The sequence below is a fragment of the Diplotaxodon limnothrissa genome, linkage group LG7 (assembly GCF_057381915.1).
Source record: "Diplotaxodon limnothrissa isolate DT_005_m linkage group LG7, D_limnothrissa_male_GT1.1, whole genome shotgun sequence".
Classification (NCBI taxonomy): Eukaryota; Metazoa; Chordata; class Actinopteri; order Cichliformes; family Cichlidae; genus Diplotaxodon; species Diplotaxodon limnothrissa.
The window spans coordinates 12442126-12464361 of NC_140602.1; the positions used below are offsets into that span (position 1 = coordinate 12442126).

The 22236-nt window shown below is 39.8% G+C and overlaps 2 protein-coding genes across 4 annotated transcripts in view; one reads left to right on the forward strand and one right to left on the reverse strand.

Annotated features, from left to right (window-relative positions):
- fkbp16 (FKBP prolyl isomerase 16) overlaps nucleotides 1–9295 on the forward strand; it is a 31235-nt gene extending 21940 nt beyond the window's left edge. Inside the window, exons 4-8 of the mRNA XM_085357404.1 lie at nucleotides 3822–4039; nucleotides 6842–7023; nucleotides 7247–7324; nucleotides 8958–9095; nucleotides 9209–9295. Of these exons, the coding sequence (XP_085213530.1) occupies nucleotides 3822–4039; nucleotides 6842–7023; nucleotides 7247–7324; nucleotides 8958–9095; nucleotides 9209–9295 (703 nt within the window). The remainder of the gene's footprint in view (nucleotides 1–3821; nucleotides 4040–6841; nucleotides 7024–7246; nucleotides 7325–8957; nucleotides 9096–9208) is intronic.
- An 802-nt stretch (nucleotides 9296–10097) lies between these two features.
- On the reverse strand, nucleotides 10098–20553 carry rasef2 (RAS and EF-hand domain containing 2). Of its 3 annotated transcripts, XM_085357405.1 has the most exons (18): nucleotides 20490–20553; nucleotides 19925–20240; nucleotides 18077–18229; nucleotides 15900–15990; nucleotides 15462–15557; nucleotides 13229–13306; nucleotides 13026–13141; nucleotides 12875–12943; nucleotides 12179–12260; nucleotides 11977–12047; nucleotides 11687–11873; nucleotides 11506–11607; nucleotides 11144–11291; nucleotides 10968–11049; nucleotides 10713–10827; nucleotides 10500–10613; nucleotides 10297–10373; nucleotides 10098–10200 (listed from the first exon to the last, which is right to left on the reverse strand). In XM_085357405.1, the coding sequence occupies exons 1-18, from the start codon at nucleotides 20551–20553 to the stop codon at nucleotides 10098–10100; spliced, it is 2064 nt and encodes a 687-aa protein (XP_085213531.1). The 3 variants fall into 3 exon arrangements, with proteins under 3 accessions (XP_085213531.1, XP_085213533.1, XP_085213532.1); XM_085357407.1 differs by lacking the exon at nucleotides 20490–20553 and having other exon boundaries at nucleotides 11144–11288; nucleotides 11687–11858; nucleotides 19925–20235; XM_085357406.1 differs by lacking the exon at nucleotides 20490–20553 and having other exon boundaries at nucleotides 11144–11288; nucleotides 15885–15990; nucleotides 19925–20235.
- Between the last annotated feature and the right edge of the window lie 1683 nt (nucleotides 20554–22236).

Genomic DNA, 22236 nt, shown 5'->3' on the forward strand with positions numbered 1-22236 from the left:
TGCTAATCATCAGTGACCCGTATGACACTTTAAACCTTATAGATCTGTCAGCAGCCTGTGTTCTCAGATTACTCTCAACATCTCGAAAGTCATGTTTATTTTGTTTAATGCCCGAGCCTGTGCGCGACTTCAGTTTCATTCGCAGGGTAGCACATCACTTGGAGTTAGTCGAGTGTTGATGTGGCACATTCGGTTTCCACAGTTGACGTTGAAGCAGCTGTGTGGCTGCAGCGATTAATAAGAGATGAATCATCACTTCCCAAATATTGTGTCTCATCCTTTGTGAGTCATGAGCAGCAAAGTGTTTCTTCTGTCTGAGAAAATTGATCTCTAATGACACATGAGTGAGAGGTTTTAACTCTGAACAAAATGTTCGATTCAATGTGGATCTCTTTGTAGGCCAAACAAAATAACTTCTTTCTTTCTTAAATGAGATACTTAGGTTTATTTTCTATTCTCGGTAGAAACTAATCCAAATCTCTTGTAAAGTAGAAAAAATATGTGAAGCAGCTTGAGCTAATTCTGTGATAGGCTATTTATAGTTTTAAGAACACTTTGCTGTTTACTGTACTATGCACTGATTTGCAAGTCTATTCAGTATAGAGCACTCAAAAGTCCACGCTACATAATGATGGATTATAATAATGATGCACATAATGATAAACTGATTCTCAGTCGCTGCTCACTGTAACATTTATGTTTATCATTATCGTCCGCAGTGGTTCTCAAACTCAAAGCTTTATAATCCACTTTATTAGATACACTGTGCTTGTACTGAAGCCTTAATTCTTCGTGGCAAAGATTCAACAAGATGCTGAAAACATTCCTCCGAGATTTTGGTTGACATTGAATTAATAGGGTCTGTAAATCCATGGTCAGAATCTCCCATTCCAGTATACCAAAGGTGTTGGATTGAGATCTGGTGGCATTTTAGTGCTATATTTGGCTAGAAAGCCATACTTATTGTAATAAACTAATGAGACTCAGACTTTAAAAACAGATTATAAATTCTGAGTCTTCATGGTGACTAAAAGAAGTTTAGTTGGATGTACTTTCAGATTGTGGTGGTTAATCAGTGGATTCAGGGGTGAATTCCCACAGATCCCCTTTAATCTGGAACCGGGCACGTTAAGGTCGGAGTTTGCCGGTCTCTGCGTGAGTTATTGTTATATGTCAGGCGCTATTACATAACACACAGTCTGGAGATTGTGTAATATTTTTAGATAAGAGCAGAGAGAAGCAGCTACAGTAAGCGTACAGACAGTTACAGTATGTGCGGTGCAAACTGATGGTGTTACATTCTTCCTATGCCTGCAACACACATGGCGTGAGCGGGATATGATTAGAAAGACCAACATTACAAAATGCAACACAGGCCATGTGTTTTTCAAAAGCTCAACTTCTGTCTCTGCCGTTGCTCTCGGACACCTGCTGCACAATTCAGCTCTGTGCAGCAGTATGCAAAAACAGCTCATTGAGGTTAAATAATTAAAAGAGACTTCTAAAAGAGTTTTTTGAGATGTGAGGGCGGGGATCTGGCTCGAGTTTCTGAGGGCTTGGCTCAGATGCTGGTTTTACACTCCTGTGTGTCCTGCGATAGTGGATGAGGTCTCCAGAGAGGGGAGGTGAAAGGGTAATCCGATCCCACCTGCTGACACAGCCTTCCAGGATAAGGCCGAGGATACAACTACAGGTCCGTTAGACAAAAAGAAACTGTGCCACTGACACAACCGGTGTGAATATTTAATAACCTAATTTTAAAGAAACCCTTGTATTATCACTTTGCAGTAAACAGAGGCTGAATGGGGGTCTGCAGGAACACCTTTGTGTTGTGATCTTAATTAAATACTTTTGCTTTTGGTGTTAGTTTCTATTATTGTTTCATCGCTTGTCGTATTGCAGTCGTTTCAGAGTGAACCTTTAAAAACGTAGCCTTCTGTCTTGGCTCTCTCTGTCTCTTTTTCTGCCTCTCTCTCTCTCTCTCTCTCTCTCTCTCACACACACACACACACACACACACACACACACACACACACACACACACACGCACGCACATGCACACACACCCCATCTGAATCAGAGCTTCCACACAGAAACTGATAATGGGCCATTGTGTGCAACGTGGTCACAGGAGCCAGATGATTGAGAACCAAATTAACTTTCCTTCTGAGTGACTCTTGAGTGAACTGAACACATTGACAGCTCCAGAGTTCACACCAGTGTCGAATTCTGGTCTGTTTAAGTGAACCGGGGTCTCTCAGGCATCTTTAAAGTTGTTGCTTTTAAGGTCTATGACCTGTTGGATACAGTGAAATTTAACACACGCTGTACTGATAGCGTACCAGCACAGAGAGAGGCATAAATATCAAGTCAAATATCAGAAAAGTGATGACAGTTATTTACTACTTTGTGTTCATTTATTATAAACTCTAGTGTTCAAAAGAGGTTATAATAAATGAACACAAACTGGTAAAACTTGCAACAAAAAAGATACCAGACTGATCGTCACTTTAATTCTGTAAAACCTGAATCATTAACTAGTTGCCTGAAAATTCTAATTTTTTGAAACTGAAGTGTTTTTGGAATTAAATTTGTATAACTTTTGCTCAAAAGTTTATTCAAGTTTTTCAGGTGTCAAAAACTCACAAAACGTCATGTATCAAATATGTCACACTTGGGCCTACGGGGTTAGGGAATTTACCATGTGACCAAAAGTGCCGTATAAGTACCAGCGTGAACTGAAAATCTTGTAAAAAAAAAAATCTTTCTAGCTGTGTCTGTGTCTTTAAATTTAAGAGCAGCATTAGGGGATGAGAAGTGATGCTTTTGTTCTTGTTGGAGAGTTTGCTATAAAGATAAAACACAAGCAGTGACGTGACTAAATAATCCTGGAAGCTAAGCACCAGCTATCAGTTCAATAACTAGGTCACAGAAACTTTCCTTGAGACTAACGTGTCCAAGATCGCGCCACCTTTTCATTCACAGTGAAATTCATCCAGATTAAAGCTCTCTAAGGCTAAAATGTTTTAAAGCCGAGTAGTGCCATACTGTGGTCTGGGAAGTGCAAGTTCAGCCACGTTTTCCTGAAGCACATCCCTCTACACTCATGGTATTCCCTCTGGGACTTTATCAGCGCTCCAAGCTCATCGATCTTATTGCCCAATACCTCACAGCCCTCATGATGATAGCTGGAATGGACGATTTATATTTCTTCCTCTTTGTTCTCTGCTTAGCTCCAGCTCTGCAGCCCCATTATTTCCTCCCTGGCTCATCAGGGATAACAGTACTCATTCCATTCAGGATTACTGATGTACTCAGTGCCATCAGTTGGTCTCATGTAGAAACAATTCCACTGGGAAAAAGGAGCAAGAAAAAAAGGCACACAAAGTAATACAGTTATAAGACCTTAATAACAGTTAAGACAATAGCTTAAGAACACACACAAGCTGGGGCAATCGTGTCTCAAGAGTTGGGAGTTCGCCTTGTAATCGGAAGGTTGCCGGTTCAAGCCCCCAGCTCGGACAGTCTTGGTTGTTGTGTCCTTGGGCAAGACACTTCAGCCGTTGCCTACTGGTGGTGGTCAGTGCTCCCCAGGGTAGCGCCAGTGTCCGGCAGCCTCGCCTCTGTCAGTGCGCCCCAGGGTGGCTGTGGCTACAATGTAGCTTGCCATCACCAGTGTGTGTGAATGGGTGGATGACTGGATGTGTAAAGTGCTTTGGGGTCCTTAGGGACTAGTAAATACAAATACAGGCCATTTACAAGCTGCTGTCATCCTCTGGCCCCCAAATACTGACTGTGTTTGTTTTTGTGTTTATGTGCAGAGAGCCTGATATTCCAGCCTGGGCTCCTTTACTCTACCAGCTGCAGCTGCTGGACTTCAGAGAGAAATCGGACCCATTAACTCTGCCCATTGCAGACCGCATCCGCATCGGCAACCAGAAACGAGAGACAGGGAATTTTCATTTCCAGAGGGAGGAATACAGCTTGGCTGCCCGGGCCTATTGCGTGGCTCTGGATGTGCTGACCACACGCAGCAAAGGTAATACTCCCTTACTTTTGACTGTGCCAAGGATGCTTTGGCAGAGACAAAGAAACACACACAGAGAAAACACAAACCAGGGCACATAAAACACAGACTAAGAGACCTGAGACACCTTATTGCCACATCAGCCGGGGATGACATAACAGGTTAGCGCTCTCCTCACTTCTGCCATCACACTAATCGCTTCAGCACGATGTAGCGCCACGTCTATCTGAGCCTGGGGCTGTGATCGTTTTTTTGGGCTTACTTCTTTTGCATAATCAAAGCTAATCAATGGTCTTATTTTTTCTACTTACTTAATCACTTTGATCATTGATGAGGCAGGGTCGGGCCAAGAGGGAAATGTGACTGAACATGTCAGCAAAGAGAAAAACATGCACTGCTTCATAATGCAACAATGACAGCAGACCGGTGAGACAAGTCACCATGGCACTGAAGAGAGGAGTTTATCAGGGCATCGAGATCATGTAATTAGTGGATGAGAAGATGACCAGCAAAAGGGAAAACACAGACCTTATCTCTTACTTGTGTCATTCGGAGCCTAACACACAAAAACCAGCTCGGCACACACGAAGATTTAAAATCAATATAATCAATTAACTGGTAATTACGTAAGAATAAATATGCTCTTGCAAAATATTAGAAATGCAAAACTAAATTAATTTTGTGTCATTTTTTTTTTAAGTAAGAACTTTTAAGTTTACTGCGTGGATGGATGAAACATGGTCATTTGAGCTGAAGTGTCCTATTAAATGTGGAAAAAGGGAATATTTTCACTTCTATGTCAAACGCTGTTCAGCTTTTAAAGAAGGAAAAAAAAGAATAGTGTTTGGTTTGAAGAGGAAATGTCGTTTGAGTTTGAGGTTTTCAAGCTCAATATTTAGGCTTTTTAAAAAACGAATTTAATAAGTAACAAAATATTATTAAATAATTAATTTATGGGAGAAGAGCGTCAAATGAAGTAAAACTCGAGCAGATGACCGTCTAAATTATTTGTAGCACATTGATACCAACACTGATATTGTTTTCGGATCGACACTAGCTCGATAGAATCAATACTTTGATTCTATCCTCTAAGTTCAGTATGTAGCCCACACAAGTTGGAGCTGGAGTTTTAGAAACCGGCGCATTTGCATAGCAGGTCTCCAAAAAACACAGTTTCAAAATACATGAGTTAGAATTTGGTAAATGTACGATGATACACACACACACACAAAAGCCACATAAGCTGCTTTTATATGTTAAAATATCATTATTGGTATTGGTATCAGCAATACTGGCCCTGCATTTACTTGATATCGGATCAATGCCAAAATTTGCAGGACTGCACATCATTATTATACATTCAGTTTACAACAAAATAGAGAACCTAATAACTTTGTATAAAACACTGCAAAACACTATGATCCCCATGTTTTGGCTTAAATATTTGCAGTTAACTGGAGACCAAACAGTTGTTTCATACCTTGTCCGAGCACAATGAAGTGCAGTGCGTGTTGTTAGTGTGGCCGCTGCTTGATGCGTCCAGGTGCTGTTTAAAAAGGTGAGCCCAAGCGCCTTTCACTTGGACTCGAGCACAGCATCCACGTAGTGTGATGCCTATTTCATATCACACTGCTTTCAATGCTTCCTCAGCTTTCCTGTGTTGAAAATGCTTTGTTAAGTAATTAACATATATGTGGGGACAGTGTGTCACTGCTTCCCCAATTAAGCCACAAAATGCATAAAATTATGAACCCCTTTTTCTCTGTAACAGCGCTTTTCAAGAGCAGGTGTGCACATAAAGAGGGAGAGGAGCGAGTGCTGAGACAAACTGAAGTGTTTTAGGGTCTGGGTCATCAGGGGCAGTGTGAGCGTGGGGATGGGTGGCCTATAGTCTGTGATAGTTATTGCTATGATGTGAGTTGCATGAAAATGAAATAGTGGTTGAACAGTTAACACTGAGACACTGACACAGACTCGTATTTTGAATTAGCTTGTGAAAAATGGGTCCATGCATGAGAGTCATCGGTCCTCTTTATTGTCAGATCACATTTAAAATAACTGATTTTGATTTAATTCTTTGCAAATTGCCACATCACAATCCTGACATGCAAATATTTGGTTAGCTATTGTCATGTTGCAAATCGATTAGCCATTTGGGCACAGCATGTATTATGCTTCATTCAGTAAAACTAAGTTGCATGTTTTTCACGATTGACAGCCAAAGCACTCTTTGGCAAAAGATCAGCTTAATGGATGCAAAAGTTGGTTGTTTTTTTCCCCCTGTTTATGCGTGATGTACATAATTTCCTAAACATAACTGTCTTATTTCTGATAAGTTTTTGTTTTTAAAGGCAAAAACAGGCGCAGTAAATCCAAGACGTTTGTTCAACTTGCTCAGGCGCATTTGCGTGGCACATTCACAAAAATGTAGCCCCTAAGCTGCTAACATTTATCACCCATCATGCTCAGGGCCAGCAGTAAAATCCCTTTGCACTAACCAGTGCTCATTACTTCAGTCACTGCTTAAGCCAGTTGGACATCTTTGAGCCTAATGGTAAAACCATGCAGGACAACGATAAAGCATCCAGCTGAATGCAAAAATAGCACTAAATAGCACCGAGTTTCTCCCTGACAGTCAAGATATTACAGATAGGCAGTCATTCACCCTCACGTTTACATCTATTGTTAGTTTACAGCTGCCAATTAACCCTACATGCATGTTTTTGGGCTGTGGGATCAATTCAATCTAATGATTGTAAAGCTACAGTTGAAGCAGAAGGGTATGTTATAAGCCATGCGTCTCTCCCTGTGCAGATGGTAATGATGTTGGTGTGAAGGAAGAGGAGGAGGAGGTGCAGGACTACCGTGTGAAGTGTTTGAACAACCTGGCGACCACTCAAGTCAGACTGGAGCAGTTTGACGAGGCTCTGCACACCAGCCGAGACGTTCTGACCCTCGAGCCAAACAACGTCAAGGCCCTCTTCAGGGTAGGAAAGGTGAGGATGTATAGACAGTGTGTAGCATCTAATTTGAATCTCGCAACCTATAATTTTAAGGAGGTTTCCTGGAAGGAAGAGGAGTTTGTTAATATAGTTAGCTTTTTATTATTTTTGTGGGTAAATAATAGTAGGTACAATATTGCTATCTTCCTCTCTGTCAGTTTTTGATTTATGCTTCCTCCAGCTCTGCTCACACTGCAGGGTTTCTAATCTCTTTCAGCTCCTGTCTGACAAGAGCGAATACAAAGAGGCTATGGAAGTGCTAAAAAAGGCCTTGAAACTGGAGCCAGCCACCAAGGTGAGATGATATGGGTGAGCAGGTCCTTCTTCCAAGGCTGCCTGTGAATCCCTCCCACATAAAAAAAAAGAATGAAAAAACAGGGGAGAGGTCGCTCCAAAATTATTCCTGGCTGCCAATACGCTCCAGTCGGTCTAAATGATGTGTTTTTATTTTAAAAAGGACCTCTCGAATGTGCCATTATTGAGGTTAAAAATCTCTGCATATTATAATTTCAAGGGTAAAGACAGAGTCGAGTGCTGTTGTTAAACTTGCACTTGCACAGCGAATGAATAAATAATTTCCAGGCCTCGTGCAATTATTCAGAAAAATTCAGCTCCGTACTAAACGCTCAACATGTGTTAAAATATTTTTACATTATTACATTATAAACGATCAACCATCAAACAGCACGGGCTCATATAATAGCAGCGCTCTGAGGCTATACTTGAGCAAAATTGCGCTTTGGGCAATATGCTGATATCGCCATGCCAACGTGCAACAACGCAACTGATTTATTTAATCCCAACATGCACAGTTGGGCTTATCTTAAATAAATATAAACAAATGTAAGAAAAATCTTTGGTTGATAACAAAAAAAATGGTTTCCGCTTTATTTAAATTGACAATATTTTTTTAAATGCCTATAAAATCTCCAGTTTTTTAATACATGAAAACATTTGACCCTGGATACGGGATAAATTACCATCTCTCACATTCACACAAATGGACATAACCGCTTTATTTTGAATATTAAAGTTTAGAAGCTTTTAAATAAATTTGCTCCACATCAGCCTGAAGGAACCCTGGTGAACTCTTTGTGTTGAGGCCTGTACCATCTTGTTTTTGTGGTTTGTTTAATCTGCCAAATCCTCCACAGAGGCTCATGCAAACTGCACATTTGGCAGTCCACAGATGTGACCACATCACTAAGTGCTTTCTTGCAATCTTGGCAAAAATACCACATACATACATAACTTACATTTTTGTAATGCGGAGAGAGTAACCAAGTCCTCCTTTTCAGCTACAGCAGAGAAATGTACAAATGCTGCAAAGATTTGAATTAATCCTAGTTTATGGTCATTGCTTACTCCAGCACCGCAGGATCTGATCTACAGAGTTTGAGGAGTACATTTCTGCCAATGTTACAGTGACCTGATCTATAGGGCGCACTGCCACAGTCACAAATATGCCTGGTCTTGTCTAGACAAAACGAAAATATCTGCTGCTTTGGTAATTACACGCTTGTCCCAGCAGTGGATGAAATGCTTTAGAGAAACCTGATTTAGCTGCTCTGTGAGAAAGTTGGTGCACTGCACTCTGTAGTGGTGGGTCAACCAAAAAAAAAAAATATCAGAAATTCCACTGAAAATAAGAAAAATGGCTTACTTTTTATGGCGAGCTACAGTTTTCCGATGATAAATCTGCCATTTAAAAAATATAAAAGGTCCTCTGTGTGAAATTTGGTTACAAGTGCAAAGCTGTTAGTATAAAGTTTAAAATGTGACTTTCATAATTCCCTGGTCTTTAGCATAAAGGTCTACTTTACTTTCAGATCTCTGCTTTCACCTGCTGGACACTTTTAAAACTGCACCTTCACCCTTTGAGCGTTTCATTTTTATTTACTAGAAGCATCTTCCTCCCCCCCTTACAGGCAATCCATGTTGAGTTATCTAAACTTGTCAAAAGGCAGTCTGGAGGCAAAGAAACCCAAGAGTGGAAACCCAAACCAGCAGAGATGCTTGGAGACAATATTGCACCTTTCCTGATCCCATCAAAGAAGAAGCCATCTGTAAGCTGTGATTATATCTACTACTTTTTTTTTTTTTTTTTTTTTTTTTAAATTGTGATTGCCACGAATCTGGCATTGACTGGAACTACCGTGGTGTTTTTGTTGTGTTTTAGGGAATTTCCTGGAAATTTATACTTGGAGCTCTGGTGGTGGCTCTGGGCAGTTTGGTGACGTCAATGATTTTGACTGCAAGAAACTGAAATCCTCTGCTGGAAGTAGTTCGAAGATCATCATCTTCATATGCAGGAGCAGAGTTTGGTCTCGAGTCATCTAATAAGTTTATATGAAAAGAGTTTTCTGCTGTTGATTCAACACGACAGCACTGGAGCCTGAACTAAAAAGCTCTCGTCTGAAAAACGAATAATAAAACAGAGTTCTCAGTAGGTTTCTGCTGATCGATACGACAGAAGCTTCTCAGCTTTCCAGTTCTGTCTGTTTCACTTGGAAAAAGGATTACGTTTCTCTTTGTTATAAATAATGGGGCCTGGAAAATGTTCCGCTATCACAGATGTTCAACAAAAACCCCCCAAAAAATTAGTGGATGTGAGACTTTTGTAAAGAAAAAACCCAGTTACAAGCAGTTTTATTTACACACAGATAAATCCTTCAATTAGTACAAGCGATAAACCCGCAATGTAGTATTGCTTACAGTGACGATGAAAACAAAAAAAATTTAATATTTTTCCCCCTCTTATGCAACTCTAGAAAATAAATCTGGGGGGGAAAAAATAGTGCATTGATCGAAAAAAAAGTGTTTGTGTATCTGGCAGTTACAGTTAAAATACTTACATTAAATCAAAATGTAAACACTGTTGCTTATTTTATAAAATAACCTACCAAATAAATAAAACTTTTTAAAAGAAATATAATGTTGTACATTTATATTTGCACATGTGCAATATTCCCACAATAGAAACCTTCATATAACAGTTTTTAAAATTTGACATTTATTAAATAAAAGTAGCACGTTGTCCTTCGTTGCTCTGTACAGACATGAGTCGTCTACAGTCCACAGCAGTTGTTAAGAGTTTTCTTTGGGCTGATTTGATTCAGTCTGACCTGAGAGTCTGACTGCGGCCTCAGTTTGACATTTTTCTTCACTTCTCTGTGTGAAAGTAAAAAGGCAGGAGTGTTGCCACGGGTTACCAAGCAAAAAACGAGCAAAGAAATTAACTCAAACTCTCTCTCTCTGACCTCCTACCTTGCCAGATGAAGCACAGCCTCTGTGATGTTTGTACCCTCTTTGGCACTCGTTTCGCAGAACAAGGCACCGTACGTCTACAAGCAAAGCACCGACATCCCTGAGTGCATTCAGTTTACTTAGACACCTTAGACGCCAGGTGTCTGTATAAATACTTTTCCACTAGGTGAAATGGAGAAAAAAAATAAAATTAAAAAACACACCTTGGCCAACTTTTCACCGTGCAAACTGCTCACACAGCTTCCCTCAGGAAGCTCCCCTCGGAGGTCCACCTTGTTTCCAATAACACACATGGGTATTTTCTCCTCCGCTGACTCCTTAATAGAAACAAAGCAGACGATAAATTCTGTTCCTAGTTTTTAAATAGTGCTTCTTTTGTCATCTTTTCAACAACTGATCGTCACCACTGCAGTTACCTGAATCTGATCCACCCATGCTCTGACGTTAAGGAAGCTGCTTTCTGAAGTCACGTCATAGAGGAGCAGGACTCCGTGAGCTTTACGGAAGTAAGACCTGGCAATACTACGAAACCTAAAATAAACATAAAAACTCATTTTACTCTAGTGTCTTTTAATTGAGTCAATAATTAAAGAGGTTTACATGTGTTAGAACCAAAATGATAGCACCACATTTTCAGTTTTCATTAAACGGTTCTCATGGAGGTGCTGTACCTCTCCTGCCCCGCTGTGTCCCAGATCTGCAGATTTGTCTTCTCGCCATCCACCAACATCCTCTTCATTTGGAAATCAACCCCTGGGGAAAAAAAGAAAAGAAAAGCAGATTTATATCTCTGAGCTCAAGCGAGTGCCAGTGTTTAATCAAAAGATATGTTTGCCATGGCACGCACCCAGTGTTGTCTGAATATCATCTCTGAACTCGTTAAGGGTCAATCTCAGCAGGAAGCTGGACTTCCCCGCTCCTGCGTCTCCCGCTAAAACCAGGCGGTACATCTGGGTGGGCTCATCACATGCTTCCATGTCTGCTTCCAACGGCTGCTTAAAGGGAGCATAAGATAACAAGGTTACCCAACACTGACCATATAAAGCAAGCATCATTTAGTTACCTTTCAGAAATGAGACTACGCAGCACACAAAACTAAAATTTAAATCAATACAAAATTACAAGAAAGAGCAACGCTAAACACAACACCAAAGAAGAAACCAAAGGAAAAGTGGGAATGCAAAAACGTTAAATCAAGAACCGGTTTACCTTTGGAGAAAAGGCAGATAAACGTCTTCGTAGGGAAGAAGCGATGGAGGTGGCCATACTCGGAGCCATTGACACGGCAGCTTCAGATTTCACTTCTGATATCTGTAAGAAAAACACAAATTCAATGTCCCGAGAGCAGAGGAGCATATTGGCATCGAGCGATCCTGGACCTGTCCCCCACCTCCATGTCAGATGGGACACACGAGTAACTGAAGTGCACAGTTTCCACCGAGCTTCTGCTGTCGTCGCTGTCGTAGTCACTGCCCGAGCTCTCAGCTGTGTCCATCGGCAGGGAGACCCCACTGTCCAGGTATTTATCGGCCCAGGTGGCCACATGAGAGTAGGTCAGTTTGCTCGGGACCTCCAAGCTGTACGAAAACACCCGACGCAAACTATGGCTTTAGATGTGACACTTAAGTGCGTAGACATCAATCGGTAGAGGCATACAGGTGTGTAAAAATCTTTATATACCCGCTATGGTTGAGCGTGCTCTGTCGGAGGGGTTTCATTCTCCTGGCTGGGATTTCATTTTGGGGAGACAGCTGTTGAGCAGATTAGGAAAGTCAGGGAGAAAAAAAACACCTTAAACTCATGAAAACAGTTGACTGTGAGCTTCTACCTGACAGAGCCAGAGGGTATAGGGAAACATGCTATTAGAACAAAAGAGACTTACCCTTCTTTTAGCTGCAACTGCTTCACTTGCCAATACCGAGCGCAGGTCGTCATTACTGTCATACAGCTTTTTATTCAGTTCCCTAATGATGCATTTAAGGAAATACGTGAGAGTCGCATATACATACAATTATTGCACTGTCAAACACTCCTTATAAATGGTCAGTCAATGCTACTATTTATGTGTAGTTTTTATTCTAAAGACATAATTTAAACAAGCACGCAACATCCCCAGGAGCGGCATACCTTTGGCCACTTTAGTAGCTGTCCAGTGAATTCACAGTGAGACAGCACACGAGCGTTCACATTAGTCTGCCTTAAAGGTTTTACCATTTAACTAATAAAATCAGTCATTATGCAAATAGCAAAAATCCCACTATTCTGTTACCCCCAGTTAGTCCAGATAAGTGGCAGACTCATACAACTAGATTAGAAAGATTAGAGGCATTTAGGAGGTACTTGGCTCTTCTATTACATCGTAGGGAGAGCAATAAATATTTGCATGAACTTGGATTCTCAAATCCAAGTTCATGTTGTTTATATAGAGCTCATAAATGTCAAACAGGAGTGACACTGTCAAACCTGTGCGCTTTATTTACTCACGTAGAAGAGCTTGAAAGTACTGACTAGAGTCATTACATTATTGTTTTAAAAAGTCAGCATAAACACATTATTATGAGCTTAAAGGCAGACTTACTGGAGAATCTGAATCTGACTGGAGTACGACTGGTATTCCATAGCCATCCTCTTCAAATCTTCCGTTTCTCTGTGAAAGGACGCACACACCTTATATGGATTGTGGTTTCTGAGCGTCAGAATCGTCAGGTCAGGTCTGACAATAGCTTTACCGTTCATGTTGAGCTTTCTGATCCGCATACACGTTCTTCAGCTTGTCCAGCTCTGAGTGCAGGATGGCGATGTTTGTCTGGGCTTGCAGAAGAGAGCCGCGTAGCTGCTCGTTCTCCTGTGAGGAGATTCGGTCAATGACAACATAAAAATAAAGATAAAAACATTTTGGGATTTACTGGACTAATCTTGTAGTTTGACTTACGTGTGAGAGATTGCTGATTTGTCCGCTCAGTCTGAGCATCTCTTCCTTTGAATGGTTCAGTTCAGAGTCTTCTTTACTCTTAAATCAATTAAAAAAAACAAAAGCAGTTACATTAAGATTTGGTTAAACAGTTTTACATTTTAATTATATGAAGCAAAGAAAAGCCAAAATACAAAGTAACAGCCACCAGATCTTTTATTGTGAAAGAATGAAACACCAGCAGTTCAGAGTTTAGACATTTTTATATATAAAGTTCAAAACATTTAAATAAAGGATGATTTTTAAGAGAATTGCAACTCATTTGTAGCAAACAGGATGTTTTACAGTTTAAAATGACCTGATGCTGCGATTTAGAAACACTGTTGAGTGTTTCTAAATTACTTTAAACACACAGACTTGCCTCCAATCTCTTGAAACGTACCATCTTATATCCATCAAACTGTATGCTCACAATAAGTTAACGCTGTGTAAGAGCAGCTGATCTATCACGTTCACCATCTACAGGACAAGGAAACCAACTGCTTCCACTATACTGTATGTGCCAAGCAGACATTTGGTACTATTGCAATACAGAGGAGTCTTACTATTAAAGCTACACAGTACTCCAATTACATGTCTTACATAATAACCTAATTGCATTGTTTTGTTTACTTTGCAAGTTCACGTAATAATGTCTCGTCTTCCTCGTTGATAGGAAATTATTAACCAGGAATTACTGTCAAAAACTTAAGTAGATGTTTTTAAGATGACTTCTGCTGAAGGTTTAAATTCAAAACGGCTTAAGTGAATCATCAGAGAGTCTTTATTTGACCGGGCTGATGTTGGTCACCATCCACAATAGTCACAGACACTGGAAATTTGTCTGACACAACATATGCTGCATGAGGTGGCAATCATATTTTTGCATTGTGGACACCAAAAATGCTAGTGTGGCCTGTAGATGAACTACAGTAAGCCACATAGAGGTGCATTTTTGTGACGCTGTAGCTTCTTAAAGGCTTTTAAACAGCTGGGTACTGTAACACTAACTGATATTTTTGCAAAGAGCTGCTTCATGTGTTTAATCAAAAAACGCTTGGCTGTGAATAGGCTGTAGTCAACATAAAGGGGTTACACATAGTGTTTTTTTCGTTTTTAAATGACCCGTTTTGCAGGCATCCTTATGACTCTGCATTATCAAACTTGCTCTGTTCTATATTCTATATCAGGTCAGTCCTTTTTGCCAGTTGAAATATTTTCATAGAACTGTTATGTTTATTGCAGTTTCTCGTTCCCTCTTTGCCACACCTCTCTTTAAAAAAAGATTTGTTTTTATCTCAGCGAGTCTTTTTGCCAGGATAATTAAAAGCATATCTAAAAATCCAAAAACTGATGTCAGCTTCTAACTTGTGACAGGAAAGTTAAAAATCACACATATACATAACTCCCGTGAGATATGTCTGACAAATTATGACAACAAGTGCTTTACAACACTTTAAAGTCGATAATTTTCAGCAGACACTGGCAATCACTGTTTGCCATGACACAGGGACAACTCGCTACAAGAAGCCAAAAAAAAAAAAAAAAAAAGTTTTTGGCCAGTTCCTGCTTTAAATGGGTGTGGAGTGAATTTCTGGCTTCACTTTTTATGCCTCATTTACTCTATGCATTTAAATGCCTCCAGCATGGTTCGATTGAACAGTACAGGTAGTGTCTATACAATGTGTGCTTTTACATCTATGTTAATGCACGTAATATGAAGCCTTAGAATGAGCGCAGCTAGTCTCCAAAATACACACAACTCTCTCTTAATTATGCTTTCCCTCTTTTTTTGTCTCCTCCTTTATTCAATTCATCTTTCCTCTGTATTTTTATTCACTATTCAAATCACCAAGGCTAACTTATTGTATAGCTAACCACAAATGTGTATGTTTACATTACATTTTCTGCTACGTCTAATGTGAACGGAGAAGCAAAATGCACCAGTAAAAAGTCTTGTTTTTAAGCGAAATCTTGACATTTTCTGGAAATGCTGTCATTTCTGGATGAAAGGTAGTGAGCAGACTTTATCTGTCTGCACGGTCCATCACACTTTCCCAGAAAGCAAGCAGCAGCAGCTAGACATCCTACAAGAGCTTGTGTGTTGCTTTTCAGATACAGAGGCTTTCTTCTCTTTTTGTATGTTGTTAGAGAACATCATGGGGGAACAAAGTAGACAGCTGTCTGTGAAATACGAAAAAAAACAACAACCTACCTTTAACAGTCTTTCCACACTGGCATGCAGGTCTGCAACTTCATTCTCATGCCTCCTCTGCAAGCCGGCCATAATTTCTTCCATTTTCTTTCTCTCCTGTGAAACCGAAGCAGTTAGAAGTGCAGGCCAGCTCAGGCCTTGAAGAGGGGCTTTCCTGTGACTTTACAGAGGCTCTTTGTGAAAACACATGTAACTAGCTGCTGTGGGCTGTGCCACAAATTTGCAGGTAGCTCACATGAAACACTGAGGAATGAGTGCAATCTTTCCACTTCAACAGGGAATCAAATGCAATCATTTAGTCCACTTGTCTGCGTGCTGTTTATTGATTAAATATGCTGCCTTTCATGATGAAATTTCTTACGTTTAACTTCTAAGTATTGAAGTAAATCACAGGAGCAACGCTTCACATACTATGAACCCTGCAGCTATTCCACTCACCTCGTCTCTCGCCCTCTCCTCCGTCCTAGCGAGATGTTGTTGTATATCGTCCTCCAGCTCTGTCAGCTGACTGTGATTTAAGCCCTCGGCTCTGTTTGAACAGAAAAGTCTGTTTGAGTCCATCCTTCAAGCACGCTCAGTCAAAGCAGATCCTCCAACAGCAATCCGAATACAAAAATGAGCAGCACATAAAACCAGAAGAGTCCATTTATTTGATCTAGCTGACTGATTTGACTTGAAACCTGCTACACTTGTGGCTTCGCTCTTCAGCTCAGACAACACGTGAGCCAACCAGAGTCGAGGGAGGGACAGAATTTCAAAACAAGACTCCCCAGGTGATTGCTACTGAGGTACTGATTACTGCCAGTGGAGTTTCTTAATTAGATGCCCACACACATTTATTCTACTTTATGTGGGGAAAAGGTTACTTTATAGATACAACTAATGGAAACAGATGGAAATACCCAAGCTATGAAACAATTAAACGACTGGGAAGGGCAGCAAATTTTAGTCTTCCTACTTCCTTGAGAAAGGAATGTTAACTTTCCCATTCCATGCAGTTAGTGAAGCACACAAAGCTCTTAGAGACACACTCACTTTTGTTTGTTATGACAGAGATTCCATGGCTTAACAGACTGTCTTTACAGGAAATTATTAAAAAGGCTGAAGTCAAACCTTGATTAACCCTTTAAGACACAAACTACTAAAAGTCACTGTTTGGCTACTCAAAGTAAGCAATCAGGAGTGGTTGTAGACCTTAAGCAGCATCAACTTTTTTGTAAAAACATCCATCTTCTTCTGCTTATCCAGGTCAGGGTTGCAGGGGGGCTGGAGCCTATCCCTAACACATAGAGACAGACAACCATTCGAACTCAGGTTCACACCTACGAGTGTCACTACTAAGAAAAACATCAGATAAAGCTGCACATTTACGGAGCAGATAAACAAAGGGGAAAAAGCTGAGATAGTTAAGTCTCGGCTGATGGGTGTTACCCATGGTGCAATATTTCTTCACTCACCCACTTTCACTCTCCATGTATTTATGAACCACCTTGCATTCAATTATTAGTTTTTATTCGTCTCTGGCTCGCTTACACAGTGTGTCTTTTATCCTGTCTTCCTATTAAAAAGGAGTTTTTTCTTCCCACTGACACTAAGTGCTTGCTCATAGGGGGTTTTCTCTTTATTAGTGTTGGGGATTTACCTTACAAAAATCCTTCAGGCAACTCTTGTTGTGATTTAGCACTACATAAATAAAACTGAATTGACTTCAAAGGAGCTGCAGGAAAGTTTGGCATTCAGTGGAGCAGCCACATGATGCATGGACAGGGTCTACACAGAAGAGAATTGAACCTAAAAAAGATGATTTCTTTAAATTTAGGATTAGCGTCTTCAAACAAAGCACAAAAAAGCCCCTCACAATCCCCTCATTTGGGGAGTACAGGAATCGGTGGTATTTAGAGATCGCCATACCTGCAACACAGCATAAAATACTTCAAAACTTTAAATGATCTGAATGTAAAAGTGGTTGAATATCTCACAAAAAGACTTTGTTGTATAAAAGGAAGTTTTTGTGTCAGGATGCGATTCAGAAGCACAGTTTGACACCCATGTCAGAGAAGGATAGAGGAAGACCTTGTGTATGCAAACCACTGGCAGTGTTATACTAAGAACACCCTAATCCAAATCACAGAGGTGCTTTTATTATTATTATTTTTCTATTTCAGAACAGAGACTGATGAGCCAGCTGACAGATGGCATATGAGACTGCAGCAACATCAGAAGGGTCAACTAGCAGTTAGATCTCCACTAATCAGAACTGTTGAAATCTGCACAGATTCACAGTCTGCCCAAATAAACATTTAACTCTGCTGTTGTGTCTCTAGCTCATTTGGGGAAAACAATTACAATACATTAGCTTAAGAAAATATGCAAATTGCACACTGACAAAAGTAGTGAAGACCGGAGGGTTAAACACTTAGCAGCTTCAGCAGTTAGATAGTAAACCACATTAAAAATGCACTTTAACTGCATCCACAAGAGGGCAGCCACTTCATATCTGCTCATATCATCACTGGGACCCATGTGCTGTGACTTCCTGCTGATTGTTATATACTGATTTGACTTTACAAGCTCCTCCTAAATCTACTGACCACACGCAGGACAGTTGCTCTTACCGCTTCAGACTGGTTTCAAGCTGTTCACACTGAAGTCTGCTGTCCAGGCTTTGGCTGATCAGGGAGTGGATGAGTTCCTCATACTGCTGCAGGAGAGTCATGTTTGCAGAGGAGTGAATGGCCTTGTAAAGATCGGCCAGCTGCTCCCTGAAACTATGACAACACAACAGTTAGTAACCACCTGCTGACTGACATGTGTTCAGTTGCATATTTTGACTAAAATATGGTTTTAGCAGCAAATTATAAACTCCTGGAGGGCTAAAAGATAGGTGTTAAAAGTTGATCGTTTCAGAAAGAGAAAGCAGTGCAACAGACCATTCATGATGGATATCCACTGTGGAATAAATGGGTGAAACAAAAAGGTAGAGGTAAACATCTTTTGACAAAATATTGTTATATATAGTTAGTGCTGTAATTTCTGTTTCAACCCTTCAATTAAAAGATAAAACTTAGTACATCAGTCGGTATCTTGAGTGTTTGAAATCTACTCTGATGTGGTGTACAGAGCTACGTTTAGGACATTTTTCTCAGTGTTAAAAAAGTTTCTAGATCTCATTAGTATACAGCAAGATAGCAAAATCTAGCTTTTCTAGGTTTGGAGAAGATCTATACAGATCTAAAACAGTTTGGGTTTCTGTGTGTCACTGATCACCATTAGAGAAAACTGTGAAAACTTCCATTTAGAAATAATGTAACAAATATAATGCCAAGCTGAGCTATGCTTAAAGATAGTTGCATTTTTTAAACTATATTTTTCTGTATTGTTTTCTTTTTTTCTTTCTACAGTGTTGAGTCACATAATACAATACTGAAATGTAACTTATTACAAATACTAATATTTTACTTTGAGTAAATGTCCTTGAATGTTCTATACAAATATTGTACTTTGTATTTCATACCATTTAATGTAAAGCTATTTATTTCTATCATTATTATTATTATTATTATTATTATTATTATTATTATTATTATTATTATTAATAATAATAATAATAATAATAATAATAATAATAATAATATTTAACATATACAATTATAGTAAGTAATGAAAATTGCCAGATGGTGCTAAAATGATTTATGCATTAATTAAGACTTCATCGTTGCTGAAACCATATACTTACATCCAAACCATAAACTGGCCTGACCTCTCCTTTAAGTCATAGAGCCACACACATTTCTCCCAGCCAGTCATGGGATCTAACCCCTAAACATCAACCCTACATACAAATAAAAACTTGGAAAAAAAAAAGTCACAAATGCAACAAAGTCTCTTTTTTTTCCAAGTCTTTCACTGAGTGCCCTGATATCAGTTAATCAGTAATAGTCCAGCAATATAATTGTGCATAGTACTTTAGGCATTTTAGGTATATTTAGTACTTAAAATGAACTTTACCACTTTGACCACTTTGCAAGAAACCTATTCAGTATAAACCACTATTTGAACTCATGTGCGTCAGCAGTTTTTAATACATCACATGTTTTTCTGACAAATATTCTGATTTCCTGTACTTCCCTCCGGCTTCCTCTTGGTTCCGAGTGGCACCCCATTTAAAAATCCTTTATAAACGCCCCTGCCACTAAGAAAGATGACATCAGTGACGATACAAAAGTTATGGGACGTAGGTATATACTTATTATCTTAGTATAAACGTCCAGTGTTTTTTGATTACATTCAAGCTGTATATCGTTTTTAAGGGTGAGCTTGTTTATTCTTCCAGTACACACCTGTACCGCATGACTAATCAGTGCAGCACAAAGCTAACAGTGGGGCAGCAGTAACCACTGGCCAGGTAATTTCCAGCCAGAATACGGGCAGACCAAACTGGAGCTTCCCGGATGTGAGTTTACCTTTCGGTAAGGATGGATTTCGTATCTGCCTTGTCTTCAAACTCTTCCCAGGGGGAGTCTTGTGCTTGGGATGCCCCTGCGCCGAAAGACGCAAGATCCAGAGTCTCCGAAACCTCCTGAAACCTGGAGGAAAACCTGTTGTAGTCGATGTATCCGTCTTCGTGCGGGTCAAACTTGTCAAACAGAGTCCCGATCTCGGTTTCAGGGACGCTGAGCTCACGGCAGACTACAGTAAAGTCCTCGTACTCGATCTTACCGGACTTGTTCACGTCGCAAACAGAGAATAATCTCCGAAGGTTGGGTCGCTCCATAGTTACTGGTTTAAAAATAAAGTATAATCCAGAAAATGTTAGAATTTAACAAACTTGAGCCAAAATAAAAGCCCCCACCATCGTCTCAGAGTTACTGTAGAGGATTGGTCCAAACCTGCCTGTAGGCGGGTACCAGCCGAATCAATGGACCCTAATGTGCCTCCTCGTTTGGCTTGGACTGGAGTTAGATGTCATGTATGTTTGCAGTGACGCTGTGATATAATAGAACTACAACAGACAACACAGGTGCTTACCTGTGTTTACCTTTAAGGTGTGTGTGCTCCATGTGAGAGTTTTATCAGATAACCTGCGCACCATTGTTTGGCTGGGTTTGCAGAGTTTCTGACAACACCCTGAGAGGAAAAGCGGTAACCTGTGCTCAGAGTTGGGGCCCACAGTTTGTTCCAGCTGGGACTGCAGCAGCGTTTTGAAGTCACTGGCCACTTATTTAGAATAAGTGTTCCTTGAAATAACAACATTCCTAATCAGCCAATCACATGGCAGCAACTTAGTGCATTTAGGTATGTAGGCACCAATTGTGAAAGTTCAAAATGAGTATCTGAATATAGAAGGGTGAGTTAAGTGACTTTGACTATGACATGGTTTTAGGTACCAAGAAAGATAAATATCTGCTTCAAGCTAATAGTATGAAAACAGGAAATAAACCATGTTATGACGAAGTAATGCAGAAGAGCGTCTCTGAGCCCAACATGATGAATTTTCAAGCAGGTGAGCTACAGCAGCAAAGGATCACACCGACCTCTGCTCCTGACAGCCACAAATAGAAAACTAAGGCTATAAATCACACAGGGTCACCAAAATGAGACAAGAGAAAAGTGGAACTATTGCTTTGTTCTGTTTTTGCAGCAACTTTCAGATGGTATAGTCAGAAATTCGGGTAAACAACATGAAAGCATGAATCCATCCTCCTTGGTAATTAGTGGTTCAGGCTGATGGGGGTATAATGGTGTGGGGGATGTTTCCCTGGTTGCCCTAGTACCAACTCAAGCTGGAATACCTGAAACTTGGTAAAGCTGCTGAATATCAGTATCTCAGGTTAATTTTGAACGGCACTTACTATTGTATGAGTTTATAAAGCATTTATGTAGTTATTATTTGCAACATATCAGATGGTGCTGCCGCCATGCGGTAAAAGAAGAAATTACAGTTTATTCTGTTTATGATGGCAGTCCATAAATAATACATTTTAAGGTAGGAGCGAGGGGCGATTTAAATCGGACCTAGGGCCATGATTCACAGTCACTTCAACGCGCTTTATATTGTGAGGTAAAGACCTTACAATAACACAGGGACAATCCCAATAATCAAATGAGCCCTTAATGAGCAAGCACTTGGGAACAGTGGGAAAGGAAAGCTCCCTTTTAACCAGCTGGAGGTTAAATAAACAAATTTCTACCAGAAAATGATACAAATTGGTATTTGCATCAAATGTTAGATGGTAAAAAATAAAATTTCTTGCATATGGACCCATTAAAACCCAGATTTGAGGTCTCCCACTACAACGCTCTTGCAAAAACCTGCACCATTGTCTGAAAGGAAATGGTTAACCTACTGAAATCATGAGCCTTTCAAATAACAAAAATCTCCATTTTATCTTTATTTGAAAAATTAAAATAAAGTGCTTTTTATATACAATACAAAAAGAAAGAAAACAGTAGTGATGTATGATACAAAAAAATACAATTCACAATATTTTTTACATTGGCAGCTGAATTTACAAAACAACTTTACATAAAAACTTGTTTACTTACAATACATGTTGACAAGAGTCTGAGCAACTTGTACTGTCACAAATAGAAGAAGGCCCGACTATAGTGGTTCAATAAGTGAGAGCAGACGACGATACTTTCACTGTGGCATTAATAGTGTAGGCTTGTATTCAAATACAGAAAAACATATTCAGTACCTGCACATATTCGACTAAATCACTGCCACGCCGTATTTATTCTGCGCTTTGCAAATTTAATATTGTTCTGATGA